The sequence below is a fragment of the Hesperophylax consimilis genome, chromosome 28 (assembly GCF_061612785.1).
Source record: "Hesperophylax consimilis isolate HC1 chromosome 28, BYU_Hcon_1.0, whole genome shotgun sequence".
NCBI lineage: Eukaryota > Metazoa > Arthropoda > Insecta > Trichoptera > Limnephilidae > Hesperophylax > Hesperophylax consimilis.
In genome coordinates this window covers 10,215,159-10,232,848 of record NC_142863.1, presented here as the reverse complement: position 1 = coordinate 10,232,848, position 17,690 = coordinate 10,215,159, and the positions used below count along the sequence as shown (strand labels likewise).

General features: G+C 34.0%; 1 protein-coding gene across 2 annotated transcripts in view; it reads right to left on the bottom strand.

The window, feature by feature from the left end:
• The window catches only part of LRP1 (LDL receptor protein 1), a 325,177-nt gene that overhangs the window by 54,975 nt on the left and 252,512 nt on the right, over positions 1-17,690 (bottom strand). For both annotated transcript variants that reach the window (XM_089648596.1, XM_089648597.1), the window contains 3 exons: positions 13,740-13,863; positions 12,363-12,514; positions 9,641-9,749 (listed from right to left, as the gene is read on the bottom strand). In XM_089648596.1, the coding sequence (XP_089504722.1) occupies positions 9,641-9,749; positions 12,363-12,514; positions 13,740-13,863 (385 nt within the window). The remainder of the gene's footprint in view (positions 1-9,640; positions 9,750-12,362; positions 12,515-13,739; positions 13,864-17,690) is intronic.

Below are 17,690 nucleotides of genomic sequence, written 5' to 3'. Positions count from 1 at the left end.
CTGGTTGGTTGCTGGGAAGTTAATTATGAACATTTATAAAAGTGTCTTAACTAAATACTTAAACGAAATATTCGACTCTGAAAATAGAAGAAATTTTTTTTTGCCGAATTTGGACTTCGCAAATTTGTTCATAACGTGGCGAGTAATTTGCGCTCCCATGTAAAAATGTCTATTCATTCAAAAGCAGATTTTACTTTTAAGAAGTAAATGGTGATATTATAATGCGAGATGCCTATTTACTGTCAGATTGATTTATTGACGAATCACAGTCAGCTTCACCCCCTTCGTTCTTCAACAGTTGATTTTACCCCTCGCCATTATCTTCTCGTCTATTAATTCCTATGTCTGTGGCCAAGGCGAATACCCAGAATAGTATACTATACATGGTGTCCGGAAACTCGTAGTACAAGCGGGAAACTGGTGAATCTACATCACATTTGGAGTCATTTTTGTAGTATAATTTTTTTTGATTTGAGCTTTCGTTTTCGAGCAAATCGAGTCAAAAGTTGATTTTTTTTTTGATCAAATTCTTATAAATTATTACTGAAGATCAAAGTACCCAACTAATTAAAACTATTTAAAAATTTAAAAGTAAAACAAATAATGACGAAAAAATTTGAACCCTGAAATAGCCGAAAAATATATTTTTTAATAAAAATGCTCAAATCAAAAAACTTTATGTTTATTTGGGTTCCCCGTGTGGTATACATTCTCCAGTTTCCGGCTTGTACTACGAGTTTCCGGACACCATGTATAAAGGGATGAAATACTATAACGCGCTGCCGGAAAACCTAAAGTCTGCCCCAATTGGAAAGTTCAAGATGTTGTTTAGGAGCCACAACAAGCAAGAAAAAACATAGAATATTTATATGTATGAATTAGTCATTTGTAAACTTAAATGTATAAATTACCAAAAATAAAATTAATAAATAAATAATAATAGTTATATTCTAAGCCCTTATAATAGTAATAACACAGCATTTATATAGAGTAGTTTAGTGTTATTTTACTTCAAGTGCGCTTTACTATAACAAACTTAAAAACGGTAATTTAGTATTAGTGGTCATGTTCTTAATTATTCCTACAGTGCGCCTTACCCAATACAGATCTAATAATATAACACTAAATGTAGAGTTTATACGAAGCGACGACAAAACAAAGAATAACAAAAACAGTGCTATTATAGCACAGGACAAAACAAGAACATTAAAACTAAAGAAATATATAAAACACGCAACACGCACAAACACATATCGTCACCTTAAAGCAATAGTGGGATATCTTCGAAAAATACACTTTTGAGATAAGTATGCAGTTCGATGTAAAATTTTGAGTTCTACATGATGCATTACTGGGATATTTTTTTTAAAAAAAATTGCCAGTGTTACAAGTAAAATCTCAGTATTGAAATGTTCGGTCACTCAGAGCAACACTGAGATATTGATGTTGTCCCACTGTTGCTTTCAAAAGGTCGTTTAAAATACTGAAATAAATTTATTGTCTCATTGTAGCTCTATAGTTTTCAACATGTTGGGTGATCTTGGAAGAGAAACATAAATAAACTGAAGGTGAATACTGGTCGGGAGTATGTAGCAAAGTCAGGAAAAATACGCAGAGCAAAACAAATTAAGCCTGTACTGTGTACTAATTGTAAATACAAATGTTCTGAATCTGTTTTGGAAGTTGATCGATTAAAATATTTTAATATTTATGATTCCATGAATCCTAGCTAATAGTGGTTATTATTTTGAGAGAGATGGACATAACATACGTATGTGTAAGATTTTTTTATGGCAACCTTAGATATAAGCAATAATACCATAAGCACTGCATTAAAAAAGAAAACAGACAGCTTCCTGCAAAAGGATGATTTAGTTGATGGTGTTATGAATCACATCAACAGCTTTAGTAGAGTGGAATCGCACTATTATCGTGCAGGATCATCTCGGATCTCCAAATATCCAAAAGATGTACAATTTGTACAAATAGAAGTGTGTCTCGGTAGGTAATCTCTATGTTACACACTCTACATACAATTCAATACCAAATTCAATATATTTTTAACCAAAAAAGAACCTTTGTGGATTTTGTGTATAATACAACTATAGTACTGCAAATGAGATATTAGAAAAAATAATAATATTCTGAACAAATTCAGAATGTAAAGCTATCTCGACAAGAAAAAGTTAAAAACATTACCAAGACCACTGATGATACTGTAGTTGCCATTTATGACTTTCGAGCTGTTATGCCGTTGCCAAATGGCAATAGGTATATCTATTTTTTTATAAGAGCAAGTTAAACGTTATAACTTCTGTATTTACAATACCAAACAAGACAGGGCCATTGTTACATGCGGCATGAGGGTGTAGCTAAAAGATGCGCAATTGAAATATCTACCTGCGTGTACACATTTTTAAAAGACCTTTGCCAAGGGAAACGGGAAGTGATCTTTTATTCTGATAACTGTGTGGCACAGAATAAAAACAATTTTATTTATTTTCTATGTACATGCATGCACTATGGACACTTGATATTCAAATCATTACCCATATATACCTAATTGTTGGGCACTCAGAGAACAAAGGAGACTCCATTCATTATTGCATTGACAGAGAAAAGGTCAGGGTTTTAAAAAAAGGCCTAATATTTATTCCAACGGAGTTAGCGATGATCATAAAGTGTTCCAAGAAGAATGAACCTCGTTATAAGTTATAAGTTAACAGAAATGGAAACAACGGACTTCATTGACTGGAAGAAGGTATGTGAGAAGACTGGAAAAAATTTCTCAATAAACATGGATTAAAATAAATGTATTTGGAATAAAGTTAAGATTTTACAGATCACTAAAGACGAATCGTTAGTTATCAAATACAAAAGCACCTACAAAGACGATCCATTTAATCAGAGCATTAATGTGAGAGAGCGACTAAAGAATGTTCGGAATGAGAATAGTATAATTCTAGGACCAGCTTATACAGTTCCACCTAAAATTCCACCGAATAAAAATCGTGATTTCTTATTTGTTTGCCAAAGTGGTGTTATACCAAAAAAACCTCATAATTTGTTTTGAATTAATTAATACTGCTAATACATACTGCGATGTACAAGAAGAAAATAACGATGAAGGTTCATTGTAGGTTTCCAGGGAATCAACACATATTTGTTTTATTTTTTTGTTCTTAAAGTTTTCTGTAAAAAAAATTACATACTTTTTATTCTAAAGGTTTTCTGTTATTTTTGATACATACCTACTTTTTATTCTTGGTTTTCTGTTAATTTTGTTACATACTTTTATCCTTAAGGTTTTTCTGTTATTTTTGTTACATACATTATATAACGCTTCTCATAAATAAATTTATAAGCACAAATATATATTTTTTCATTTTTATTCCACCTTACTATCGTCAATTGTCGTATTGACAAACTATAGGAGTGAGTGGGTGTGTACTGTTGAAAATGTATTTATGATTATAAACATCATGGAAAAACATGCAGAAATAAGAATTATTAATTATTTTGAGCAATTATTAATTATTTAAAGCAATTATTAGCCTGAAACAGTCGTACACATTGAAAAAATCTCCCGAGGAACAATTATTAATTCAATTATCCATCTAAACTCGTAATATTATTACTATGCTACACTGAGATAATTTGAGATGATTACCAAACACTCCACGCAACAGTGAGATATTTCCAGATTTACGTATACTTTGTCAAAATTAGTATGAAAAAATGAATTATTTTTCTATTATTACAATTTTGTGTTGATGTTAAATAATTTACCTCTCTTATACTATATCATTAATCTGCAAGATTAGTTAATTTGATGCTGCTAGAGCTCACGCAAACCTAAAAGTCCTATTATCTCAGAACAGCATTTTTCAAGATATCCCACTATTGCTTTAAGGTGACGATATATCATTATAAATGCCGATTTACATTCTCGTTTGATATTTTTCTTTTAGTGTTATAATTATATTTTAATTTTTAATCTTTATTTTTTATTTTAAGTTTATCTTTATTTTAATGTTGTTTTTCTTTTATTTTTTTTAAATGTATAAATTCTTAAATTATAAAATGGAGGCCTCAGCACGGGTAAACAACCCAGTGAGGCCAACATTACTAAATTGAAATATGAAATATTGTAAAAAAAAAATGCATCAACAATAAAAAAAAAAATAAAAAAAAGCATAATATAAAACAGGAGGTAGTTTGCGCTCAGAAATGAGTGTCTTCTGAGCAGACATTTAAAAAAGGTACAATAACGAGGCAACCGAAACCAAACAATTATCGAAAGTTTGATAATATGGCTTATTATAAAACATTGAAAAGAAGTTTTTTAAGCAATTTTGTTTTTAAAGCCCGTTCAAATTCAGCCAAATTCTGGAGATTAGTAAGAGCTGAGGGTGATATTTTATTCTTTTGTATTGTAGTAAGTTAAAAGTTATTCTATTGTTTCTTTTTTATATATGTCTCGGTTTTGTAGTTATTTAAGTTCTTATTTAAATTCTTCTGTATCTATTTTAACCGTTTGATTGCCAATCGTTGACTTTCGTCGATTCATGTTTTAACGAAGATTGCCGATCGTCGATTTCCGTCGATTGCGTCAGTCGTGTTCTGATTCGCGCGTACGTCGGGTGTGGTGCTGCGGCGTTGGTAAATATTATTCCAATATTATCTTAATAATTGTAAGATCGTAGTAAACCGTATAAATTTCAGATTCATTTATTATTTTTTTTATTTTAGTTAATTGAAAGTCGAGGGCGTCCTCTGAAATGTCTGACAGCGGGAGCGACGATTTCCACTCCTCTAATTCAAGTTGGAGTAAGAGTAGCTCTGATGAGAGTGATGTCAGTGATGTCATACCTGTGTTTCCCAACCGCAGGATGCGAATTTCCAGTAATTCTTCGGATCGTGACCAAGAAATGGAGAGTAACACGGGAAATTACTCATTTTCAAATGTACCTCCCGGAACCAATTTTTCTACCGAAAATTCTCATTTTTTCGAAACGCCTGGACTTTGGGATCCTCCTCCGCGTGATTCTAAACCAATATCATATTTTGATTTATCGAAATCCTTGAAAATTCAAAGAATTTATGGGGTTTTAAAAAAATATATAGTTTCATAAAAAATTATGTTTTTTTGGTGGCATTTTACAAGCAAATGTATGAATTTTTTGGCACTCAAACGGTTAAATATTGTGATTTCTCGTTATTTGTATGCTTTAGTAATATATTAATATTGTTAAACTGACCTGCTGACAAACTGCTTTGGCAGTTTAGCGGGTATAAATAATAAAAAATAAATAAATACATATATTGTAGAAGAGGGAATTTTTTTTAAGCATTCATATGAAGTTAATATTTTCCAAAAGTGTCACTTTTTTACAGTTTACAAAATAAATTTGGCAATATACCAGTCATCAATAAATCAATGCAAGTTTACGAGTTAACTAGAAATACAATCCAGTCTCAATACTCAGAAAAAACAAAATCCACAAACTGAATTCCATGAAAAAACTAGTCCGATGATCGAACCAACATAAAAACTAGCAAACAAACGTCATTCAAAAATTCAAGGGCATACAATTACTCAATGAGAAACACAACCATACAAACAATTTAATAATTCATACACACGAGGAAAAAAGTATTATCGTTTCTACTGTACTTAACCTTTTAAATGCCAGTAGGTAGAAGTGTAGCTGTGCACAGCAGGCCAAGAATGCGAGTTAACTCGCTCTTGGCACAGAAGCGGTTAAAGAATTTTTCATATAATGGTTTGTCCCTTTTCAAGAATTGGTATGAATTTAGCAGTTTGTCAGCATAGAAAGTTTATTTATTTAGAGGGATTAATTTTGATAAGGATAAATTACTGAAAAAAGAACATAGGTACAATAATGATAAAATTACTTTTAAGATTTCTTTTGCCTCCTCGCCAGACATGAATGTTATTTTTAATTCTCGTAGCTAACCTAACTGCATATTATGTCGAGATTAAATGTTTATAATCATTATAAATTAGATACAAAGAATTAAAAACAAAAATCAAAACGGAAAACGTTGTTAAAAATAAAAGAATTGAAAATAATGTTAAAGTTGAATCAATTTTGGAAAGGGACTAAAAAAAATGAGAAGCAATAATTGCCAAAGTGCAGAGTCGGGGATATCAATTTTGGACCTTGAGGTCTAGCACAGATGATCGATAAAACTCAATGTCAATACGAAATAGACGAAGTCCGTCATCTATGGTCAGTTAGTGACATTTGCGAGAAATATTCGAAAAGCTTCGGGTCAACTGTAAATATACAAATCTTTTTTTAATAATTTCATTTTCAAAATTACTGGCTTACTAACGAACGGAGTTGAACTAACGAAGCTCTTAGAATTGAACAAATTCAAAAAAAAAATTCCTAAGGTATGTTCACATGCGATCATACGGAATATATCCGAAATTCATGCATCACGTGGAACTGCTAAAGGAGACAAATTACCAAAGCCTGGAGGACAGGCGTAATGCCGGACTCATGGTATTTGAATTAAAGTTACTAAAAAACCTTATCGATTGTCCATATCTCCTGTCATACTGTGGCTTATTCGTTCCTGATAAATACTGTCGAAATCGTAGCCACGACCTATTCTGTATACCGCAGGGTCGGACAGATGTCATTGCCCAACATAGCATGACAAGAGGTATGGCCTTGCTAAATGCCCTACCAGCGGATATAGATGTGTTTAATATCACTATACCATGTTTAAAAAAAATTATGTACATGTATTGTTAGTTATAATAAAATTGTACCATAATTGGACTTACCTGTCTGTCATACAATAAATTTAAAAAAAAAAAAAAAAAAATTGAAATAATTCGTATACGCGGTGAGTTGCACCCGTTCAATCGTCAATGGCTACATTGGTTCGGGCTTGCAGAAATGATAATAATATTTAGGTTAGTATTTCAATTCAACATTGTCAATTTATAATATTTTTATGAAACTGTATGACTATAAAAAAAAAAAATAACTTAGTAATGGACAAGATGAACCTAAAAAAAATGTTATTACTAGATTAGACAAAAAATTGTAAGACGAAATTACGATGCTAGATGAAAGGAACAAGAATGACCTCAACACGTAATTGAGCATAAAGGGAACAAAGAAATATAAGAATCTACAGGATCGAATTCTGCTGAAAATTCAGAGACGTTCAGTGGGCCGCCCCACACATAGTTGGGAGAAACAACTCCAGAGACAACGCGAGAAGAGGTTGGACGTAAGCCGCTGAAATGGCATGGGAAAGGGTCACTTCGAGGCACCTAATCGATGCGACAGGATAGGACAAGGGGAAAGTATGCATGTAAATCACAGATCAAAAAAAACACTACATATGCAATCAAGGGCGAGGGGAAGAAACTAACACGAGCAGGGAAGTGTTGTGGTCTTGGGGGTCTACCTTTCAATGATTTGGGAAAAATGTATGCAACAGCCTGCAGGCATCTCGCATTATAGTTAAATATAATAATTGTTGGGAAATAAGAGCTTCATAGATGCACGCACAGATGGCAGTGCATAGAGCTTACGTGGAAGTCCGCAAGATGGAGCCAGTGGCCAGTAGTCGCCAGGGCCAGTGGGTAGGCTTCCAGAGAAACTTACTGTTTCAGATTCCAATTAGCCAGCTTCTAGTTAGGTCGACTATCGAGTCACCTTTATAATACGCGGAGTATTAATAAATCCCTGATTAATTTAAAAGAACCATTTATTTATAAACTCCTTCCAAGACGAGTTGGAGAACTGTTTGTACGAATACAACAATAATAATATCTTTATTTAATAAATTAGCAACTATACCTACACATGTAAATAGATATAATACACAACAATTAGATAAAATTGAGTATTCTCATAACCTGCCTCACTAGGCTAGCGGCTAGCCTGCGTTGAGGCAGTCATTTTAATACATATTTAGTTTAAATACTTTCGAGTATACCTACACTTATATTATAATATAAACTCTCTATATTTGTGTTGCATCAATAGTTTAGAATTTGGGTGAGGGCACCGGTAAAGGCCCTATTATTACTTTTTATCCAAATTACAATGTTCTTTTTGAAATTTGTTTGAGTATCACATTTTTTATGTTCTCTGGAAGAGTTGTACAATCTTGTTGGAATGTACCTAAAATTTCTTTGTCCGAAAGTGGTATGCATTACAGGAATTTGGAGTACATCTTTGTTATTGTTTCGAGTACAGCGAGTATTTAAATTTTTTGTTTGGTATTTATGTATATTTGTATAAAGGTGCGTGAAGATTGTTTTTGCGTATATCTGCCGAACATTCATAATATTAAAGATTAAGTTCGAGTCTGTAGTTAGAGGTAGCCTAAGGATTATTTTGATTATGGATTTCTGGACTTTTATGATTGGGTCTAGTCAAAGATATTAGAAGAACGAGATATGCTATGTTGGCCGCCGGACCGTAGCCGGAGTACTACCTAATTAGGGTACTTTGAACGGTATCGGGACGTGTACGCACAGAAATCTGTTCTATGTATTAGAGCGGATACCTTAGCGCAAGCGAAGGTGTGCAGTAGTATTGGTGAACAAAACCGGCGACACTCGGCAAAACAATTCCACTCAGTACGAACTGCTCATAGCACATCTCGTTCTTCTAATATCTTTGGGTCTAGTGCAGATGAAGTGCCACCTCCCCATGCTGTGATTCCATCCTCAATGTTAGATTGACGAAGTATATTAGTCTTCAATAATGAAATCCCCTTACGAACAGCCGTCCCTTTTTACAATGATGCGCAGATTCCTTGCCGTCACTAACCGTAACTAAGATCTTATGAAAAGGGTTTTACTTATTTATATAAACCAAATATTTTGTAAGATTAAATTGTTTTCCCTTTTGCAGTTGTCGCATAATTTATTCACCGCACTAAACTATCACCTTGAATTTCGCGTCTCGCTGCTTATGTTTTCATTACATGATTTGTCACACTTAATACGGGTGTCACCAAATACCATAGAATATTAATAATACATACTTCCAACTCCAGTAAAATATTGGCAGTATTTACTTTGTAATTGGCTGGCAACTCTGGCCGTTAGATGCGCTAGTGTAGGATGGCATAATCATGCACAAAATCCGTTAATATGTATGCAAGCAAACAAAGCCTCACAACTCGTGCCGCTAGGAGATGCTAGAGTAGCGTACTGCCATCAGAATGTAAGGGAAATGTCAGAAGTTGGAGGTATTATAACTTTTATACAGTATTGGTGTAACACAGTGCAGTTTTAAAATCTGTTCATATTAAACTGAAAAAGTTATAAATTAAGTAAAATAAAGTTTACCTGTAAGATGTAATGCAATATTAGCGATTATTGTCTTAACCATTTATGCATTTACATAGTTTGAATGCAAAGGAAACCATAATTGCCGTTTTATTCCGATGTACGCATGTTGGGAGCATGACGTATTCTCTTCAGTAAATGCGCAAACCCCGTTGGTGCCAATGTTGGTTGTCACGTGGTTGTCTCCTAGTTGCCTAGCTGTATGCAAACTTGGCTTTATAACATGTCCATGTAATCAGACATCAATGATGAGATTCAACAAGATGATCAGTAACGACTCACCCCCGTTCTTGCAGAAGTCCCTGCAGATGTCTTTCTGGCAGCGCGCACCGGAGCGGTCTGGCGGGCAGATGCAGTGGGGTACTCCACCGTCACTCAGCTCACAGAACTCCTGGAACAAAACATAAACATTAGACATTGACATTCAGAAGCAGGAGTAACACAAGTAAATGAGATTGTTTTCAATATTTGCACATATCATCCTCAAAGTATCAACTGATCCATAAATACGCACATATATCATATCTCCTCTAAAACGATGTCAATAGACGTTGTGTCACATCATATCTCCTCTAAAACAATGTCAATAGACATTGTGTCATATCATATCTCCTATAAAACAACGTCAATAGGCATTGTGTCACATCATATCTCCTCTAAAACAACGTCAATAGACATTGTGTCACATCATATCTCCTCTAAAACAATGTCAATAGACATTGTGTCATATCATATCTCCTATAAAACAACGTCAATAGGCGTTGTGTCACATCATATCTCCTCTAAAACCACGTCAATAGACATTGTGTCACATCATATCTCCTCTAAAACAATGTCAATAGACATTGTGTCATATAATATCTCCTATAAAACAACGTCAATAGGCATTGTGTCACATCATATCTCCTCTAAAACAATGTCAATAGACATTGTGTCACATCATATCTCCTCTAAAACAATGTCAATAGACATTGTGTCATATCATATCTCCTATAAAACAACGTCAATAGGCGTTGTGTCACATCATATCTCCTCTAAAACAACGTCAATAGACATTGTGTCATATCATATCTCCTATAAAACAACGTCAATAGGCGTTGTGTCACATCATATCTCCTCTAAAACAATGTCAATAGACATTGTGTCACATAATATCTCCTCTAAAACAATGTCAATCGACATTGTGTCACATCATATCTCCTATAAAACAACGTCAATAGGCGTTGTGTCACATCATATCTCCTCTAAAACAACGTCAATAGACATTGTGTCACATCATATCTCCTCTAAAACAATGTCAATAGACATTGTGTCATATCATATCTCCTATAAAACAACGTCAATAGACATTGTGTCATATCATATCTCCTCTAAAACAACGTCAATAGACATTGTGTCACATCATATCTCCTCTAAAACAATGTCAATAGACATTGTGTCATATCTACCTACCTACATTGTGAATTCTACCATGTGCGAATATCAACTTGAAAAAAAAATCAATATTATTTGTTTCAATTGCCCTATTAATAATATGAATAAAAAATTTACCCTTGATCTGATAGGTATATTGTCACCATACAACATTGCTATTCTCTGTTGACAAACGTGTACTCAAGATCATAATACAGTACTCTTTCAGTAATTCACTGCTAGATTATACGACAACTACTTTAATCCTTTGTTATTTTTACTACATAGTTATTTGCACAAAATCAAGCTCTATAATTTGCCAGTATTTTGTTTGTCAAATTCAATAGTCCGCCGCGTGCCTAGACTCGAGCGCCAAGCTGTCTACACCAACGCGACGACGGGTTAGGTTATATTACTCTTACGCAATCAGTTGCTATACTGCTCTCGCTGACCATTTTACCAGTAGGGTTTATTAGTGTCGTTTTAGGATATTTAGATAATTTAATCCTTGTAACGTCAAAGAATTGTGCAAGTTTGGATTGCCAGGGTAGTGCCCGATTATTGTTTTGTTGAGAGTTTTTCGGGTGGCTGCTCTGCGAGCGGTTGGACGGGCGAGCAAAAATAACGCGGGTAGATTTAGATCGGGACAACACGGGAACAATACGAGGGACGACGATTCCGCGGTGCGCGTGGCGTTAGGCGAGAAAAAAAATGGAGATTGAAATTTTGAGAAAAAGATCGCGCGGATACCTTGAACTTATCCTTCTGAGACTTTCCGTTTAAATTTACAAAACATAAAACCAACGTTTCGACTCCTGTGTGAGATCGGCCTGTGCTTGTTCGAGTGTTGTGGCTTGAAGAGATGAAAATATACAATCGTTTGTTTGAAAGTAAAAAATGGTTTTATTTGTGAAGCGTAATTCCTTGGAGATTACACTGGATTACCAAGCATGCTGTCGAGGTGACACAAAGATGAATCATCATTGTTCCGTTAAACGTTCAATGGATGCTGATTAATTGAGGATGGCCTCGCGCACTCCATCTGACGAATCTCTACCCGACGCAACCTGCTCATTAGACGGGACATCAGACGGGACTTCAGACGTGACATCCTTTGTGTATTGTAGCAACTGTCGCATGCGTTTCTGTTTGTTTCGTTCTGCCACGAGTTTTAAAAAAGAAGTTTGCAAAATGGATTCTTCTCGCAAGCATAAACATGATATTTAAATAAAATAAATAACTTTGTATTCACCACTATTCAATCATAAAGGATTGATATGATTCAAAACTAATGGTTTAACAAAGAATGTAAATTTAACGAAAGATCAATAACGGTAGTTTGTTTGTTTTCACAAAATACCTAATGCAGATTAGTGAGAGAGTACCTACCATAATTTTATTTAAGATAACGACATTAACTTGTAATGGCAATTATTGTGAGATTTTCATAATAAAAGCGGGGTGGCAAAAATAAGCTTGGGAAACACTGCTTTAAACCATCTTCGTGTTGCCATTTAAAGCAATTTAAAGTTTCACGTAGCCCTCCATTTCTGCTAATAAGTTGCACTGTATTTATATCATATTTACTCACATCTTTATCACAGAATCCATTGCAGGCGGAGGTGTCGCAGTGTTGCCCCACCCAGCCGGGGGTGCAGAGGCAGTGAGGCTCCTGGGCCCCCATGTCCACGCAGGAGCCCCCGTGCAGGCACTCGCTACTGCCGCACTTCTCACAGCGGGGGCCTATAGGGAAAATACCAGTAAAATAATTCAATTCATTCGCACCAAAATTATCTTTTCACGGACAAGTTTTTTATTTAGTCTTGATGATTTTATAACCATCATCACGGCGCTACATCCCAGGGTGGAATTTAGTCTACAAGAAAAATGACTTCAGTCAACTGGTTTACACGCACATATTTTATGACCGTTCTCAACGCTCTCACACATGTGCACGCTCTAATATATATATTTTTTTTATTTCGTACAATATTTTTTACATTTCAAAGTTTTCCAGTAATGTTGAACTCACTGGGTGGCTTGCCCGTGCTGAGGCCTTCATCCATGCTGGAATTTTGTGCAATGGAATTTTAACCTTTATGCTTTGAAAACTTTATAAAGGATAAAATAAGAATCGCTTGTGCTAATAATACTGTTGTTGCTACTTTCTATTTCATGAGTGTAACCCATCGGCTAGCAAACAGACCTAGACAGGACGTGTGGATGTTAAAAATGACCAAAACCAAAATTATTGATTCCAAAAATTGGGTTACGAAAACAGTTATCAAAAATAAAGTGCATTATTTCATGGTGAAAAGTTCAATAGAAGCATTGCTTTTTATCTTTTGTTGGTCTGCGAGGAACAAATTTGTCTCCCAAGATATAATGCTTTCGAAGCGATGCGACAGAAGCACACGGGGAGTTTGCTAATGAAATTAGCTATTTGTATTAGGCTGAATTAATCGACACAATTTTTAAGACTAGAGTTCATATATCGATGGTGTAGCCTCTCTAATTATCTAGAAAACATTTTATCCGTGCATGTCAAAAATTAATTATGTTTCAACGGCGTCCCACAATTAAAAATATTTTAATTTTCAGAGTATGAAGGTCAATATTCCATTGAAAACAACTTTTGATTGTTGTTATTTATGAAGGATAAATGACAAATGTTTTTACTGACAGTTGTCTCCCAAATGGAAGATTTGTTTTTATTTCTAGATAAAGTCGGCTATTCTAGGGTAACGTCTTACGATATAAACATGAATTATATGTGAATAATAACATACATTATCTGATAAACAGAAAACAATTGCAAAAAAACATAAATCATTGTTTTTATTCCGATATTTGAACAAAACACTTTATATATAGGGGTATATTTTGAGAATTTTCTGCTCCGATGTTCAAGAGGTTAAATGGAAAAATCTAAAACAAATTAACATACTATATATCATATTAGTTTTACCTGTGAAAGACAGAGGGCAGTGGCATCCCTCCTTAGTGCAGGTGCCCCCGTTGGTGCAGCCCCCTCCGCAGGTCAGCAGCGAAGTTTCACACCTTTCTCCGATCCATTGGGGCGGACAATCACACTGTCAACACCAACATTATACATTTTAGGATACTATTACAATAAAATAATATAAAACATTTAGTAGATACGCATTAGCATTACATTCTAGATACATAATACGGAAATAGTGAAGGGAGATAATTCTTAATTTTGAGATCCGTGCAAAATAACAGGATTTTTTTTATTTTTATTTAAAAAATATAAATGGTTTCCTCTTTATGTGATTTTAACAACTACCATCACTGAGCAATAAATTTGTATGATTAATTATATTATAATAATCAAGTAAAAACACCCAATGATATTTCTGTTCTCCTGGTATTTTTTCTTGTCAAAATGTTCACGTTTTGCCATTTCTTGAATGGCATCTGACAGTCCGACATCTGGACTTTTATATTATAATAACCAAGTGATATTTATCCAATGATATTTCTGTTCTCCTGGTATTTTTTCTTGTCAACAGGTTCACGTTTTGCCATTTCTTTAATGGCGTCTGACAGTCCGACATCTGGACATTTATATTATAATAACCAAGTGAAAATACCCAATGATATTTCTGCTCTCCTGGTATTTTTTCTTGTCAACAGGTTCACATTTCGCCATTTATATCTTGAATGGCGTCTGACAGTTCGACATCTGGACATTTACCTACACCTACTATTTACCTAACATCTTATTTTTCTCATGGTACGACGCGGCATACCGGTACCAAGAGTCGTGCGATCATTGAAACGCTTACGCTGGGAGCCATATCAGGGCAGCCGTAGCGGGAGAACCGTATCGAGGGAGCACAAACTCATTGGGTCGTATGAAAGTATTGAGTTGGTTCCGTGGCTACTGCTTTTAATAAAATGAGTCAAGACCCATTGCTACTATGAATGTAAAAAGTATATTTTTGCAGGTTTCAGATTAGTAAAACAATCAGAAATAATCTTATGAATATGTCGACAGAAAAATACAAAATCATATGCTGCACATAGACACGAGAAAAAACACGCAAGCCGTGCCACGAATTATGGTATTTTGCGCAATTTTCGGTTGCATCGTTCCTTTTCCGTGAATCGTGGTACAGCTCGGTAGTTCGGCTCGCGAATTCCGAACCCTTATATGTACCCAGTGTTACAGTATTATTGAGTTATTGTTAATCATGCCTGAACAAAAATAAATATAAAACATCAGAACATTTGAAGCAACACGAAATAAGCAATAATTAATCCCAAATCAATACGAAATATATAATTAAATACATGCGAGAGATATGTAGATATCTTCATATCAGGGGTACTCAACAGGCGCTCACTATTAATTTACTGACAATTGACGCATTTCGTATGTGAACTACAGATCATGCTGTCTATCTCTTTGTCTACCCGTCTGGAGAAACAGCATGATGGTTAATTAGTTTTTACAATTGATTTCCATAGACAAAAATATGGGTACATGTCACATTCTGCTTGATCTCCAATGTCTCCCTGAACACAAAACAGTTGAGAATCCCTGCTATAAATCAACAGCAAAAGATGAGTCGTTTTAGGTAACCAAACAAAACAGAACAGTGACAAAACAGAACATAATAAAATAATGGAATAGGATACGTTAGATTAGTTTAATTACAAACAAACAAAAATAAAAAAAACTTGGCTTAACTTTTCAATCGAAACTCTTTAACCACGTAAAGGAAATCTCTAAGAAAGACCTACAAATGTTGAGATTTTCTAACTAGATTATTTAGAAATTTCAACAATATTAAGTGTATTAACCACTCAGAACATTAGAACGTAAATATAATAATAGCGGTCAAGACATTAGAACGTCTTTTCACGTAAACGCGCGAGATTTTACAAAAAATGATTTATTTCCATCACTAGTATACGGATTGCCATGATTTAAAAAACAGAGTATCGATAATGAATAACGCTACGCGTCTGTATTCAAGAATATCTATGGAACGTAGAGGTGCATTATCTAAGCCGATTGAAACTGTCAAGATGTTCGTTAATAATTTATTGCGTTTCTAAATAATTTATTAAAAATATTTTAGTTTGGACGGTTAATATTTTGAGGTGACTAATAACTTTTAAATATATTTCTTCACTATATAAAGTGTTATTCCTTTATGCTACTCAGAAAAAAGTACATTTTTCAAGGCTTTGAAATAATGGTAAGCAATTTTTACATATTTTTGACGTTTTCATAAAATTTATATTTAGAAACGCAAATATTTACGTATAACAACACAATGCGATAGTGGATTTCATAATCTTTCCAAAACATTTTTTAGAATGAGGCTACGTTTCCCAAAACGTGAGTTATGAAGATTTTAGTAAAACTCGTATAACACAAAAATTATCACGTTCTGACAGTACTCAAAGGGACACATAGTAAATAAAATTCTATGTCTGAGAGGTTAAACTGTTTTGCCTTTGTTAGAAGCCAACTTGAGTACAATTCTCCAGTCTGGAACCAACATTACAATATTCATGTACTAGCTGTATTCTGTTGGTGTGGCTCAGTATGTCTGTGCCAATGACTAAAGAAAATACGTCTATGCAGACAGACAAACAATAGCACGTGTTGCTTTTACTTCCAACAGATGGTGCTGTTTTTCACAAAAAGCATGTTTTTACCTGTCACAGGTGTAATATATATAACAAAGGTATATAAAAACACGCGTATTTGAATGCAAAATTCAAAATTTCATTTGATTTTAACAATTGATGAAGAATTTTCGGATATTTAAGATTTTGAACAAACAACCATTTACATTTTTATTTTATACTGAAAGAATACAAAATAAATTCTTACGCTTTCTAAGTTTTAAATGGGTATTCAAACAATTTTGTTGACATTCTTTTAACTCTTTGCACGCGGCCGTATCAACTGTTGTTACGGCAAAAAGTCCATACTCACACGCGGCTGTATCAACAGTTGATACGAAAACTTTGAATGCCGATATTCCAGCGGTCTTTCGACATAAATTTATTTCCCGCTCGCTTGAACATTCGTAGAACTATCACGATGATGACATCTACAAGAATTTCTCGAAAATAAAATTGTATTTCATTAAAAAAAATCGATAATCAAGTGAACCTCTTTGCGCCTTCGAGTGCTATAGTTTACAATTTTGTCAATGGATGGCGTTAGTCCAATTTTGTTATTATATTAAGTGACATAAAATTTAAGTGTTCAGTTTTAGAAAAAGTTTTCATAACTAAAAATGATAAGTGCTCATGGTGTCCCACTTGTGTCTATCACCTAAGTACACACACGCCGAGTGAATGGCGGGACCACATTCAAAAGATACGGTACGTCTTTGTATGAAATTTTATGTTTTTGTTTTTATAAACATCTAGGAGTGTTGACAAACGAGGATTTGTTATCATACTGTGGAGAATAATCTGTTCTGTCTATATAGTCCAATAAATCATGCCAGAATGCTATTATTTGAAATTTAATTGCGTTAATAGATATTTGAAAATATGTACCGCGTACGTTTATAGATAAAACGGAGCCAATTAACGCGTTCAAAAGGTTGAATGACATGAATTTGCTTAAATTGTCAGTAAAAAGGATTTTCACTGACTTGGTATTTCTATATAAACTTCTAAATTATGCATTTAATAGCCCAGAATTGCTTGCATTGAAAAGCTTTCGGATTCCACTACGTGATGCAAGAAGTCGGGATTTATTTCAGTGTAGAAATTCTGGGACTAACTACCGTAATATGTACTCCTCATTGCCCAGAATACTAATAGAGGAAAATAATTATGCTGAGTTTGGATAGTTTCAATTCATCACAAAATAAATGTAAAGATTGAAAAAAAAATATATATTTTAACTTTTTAA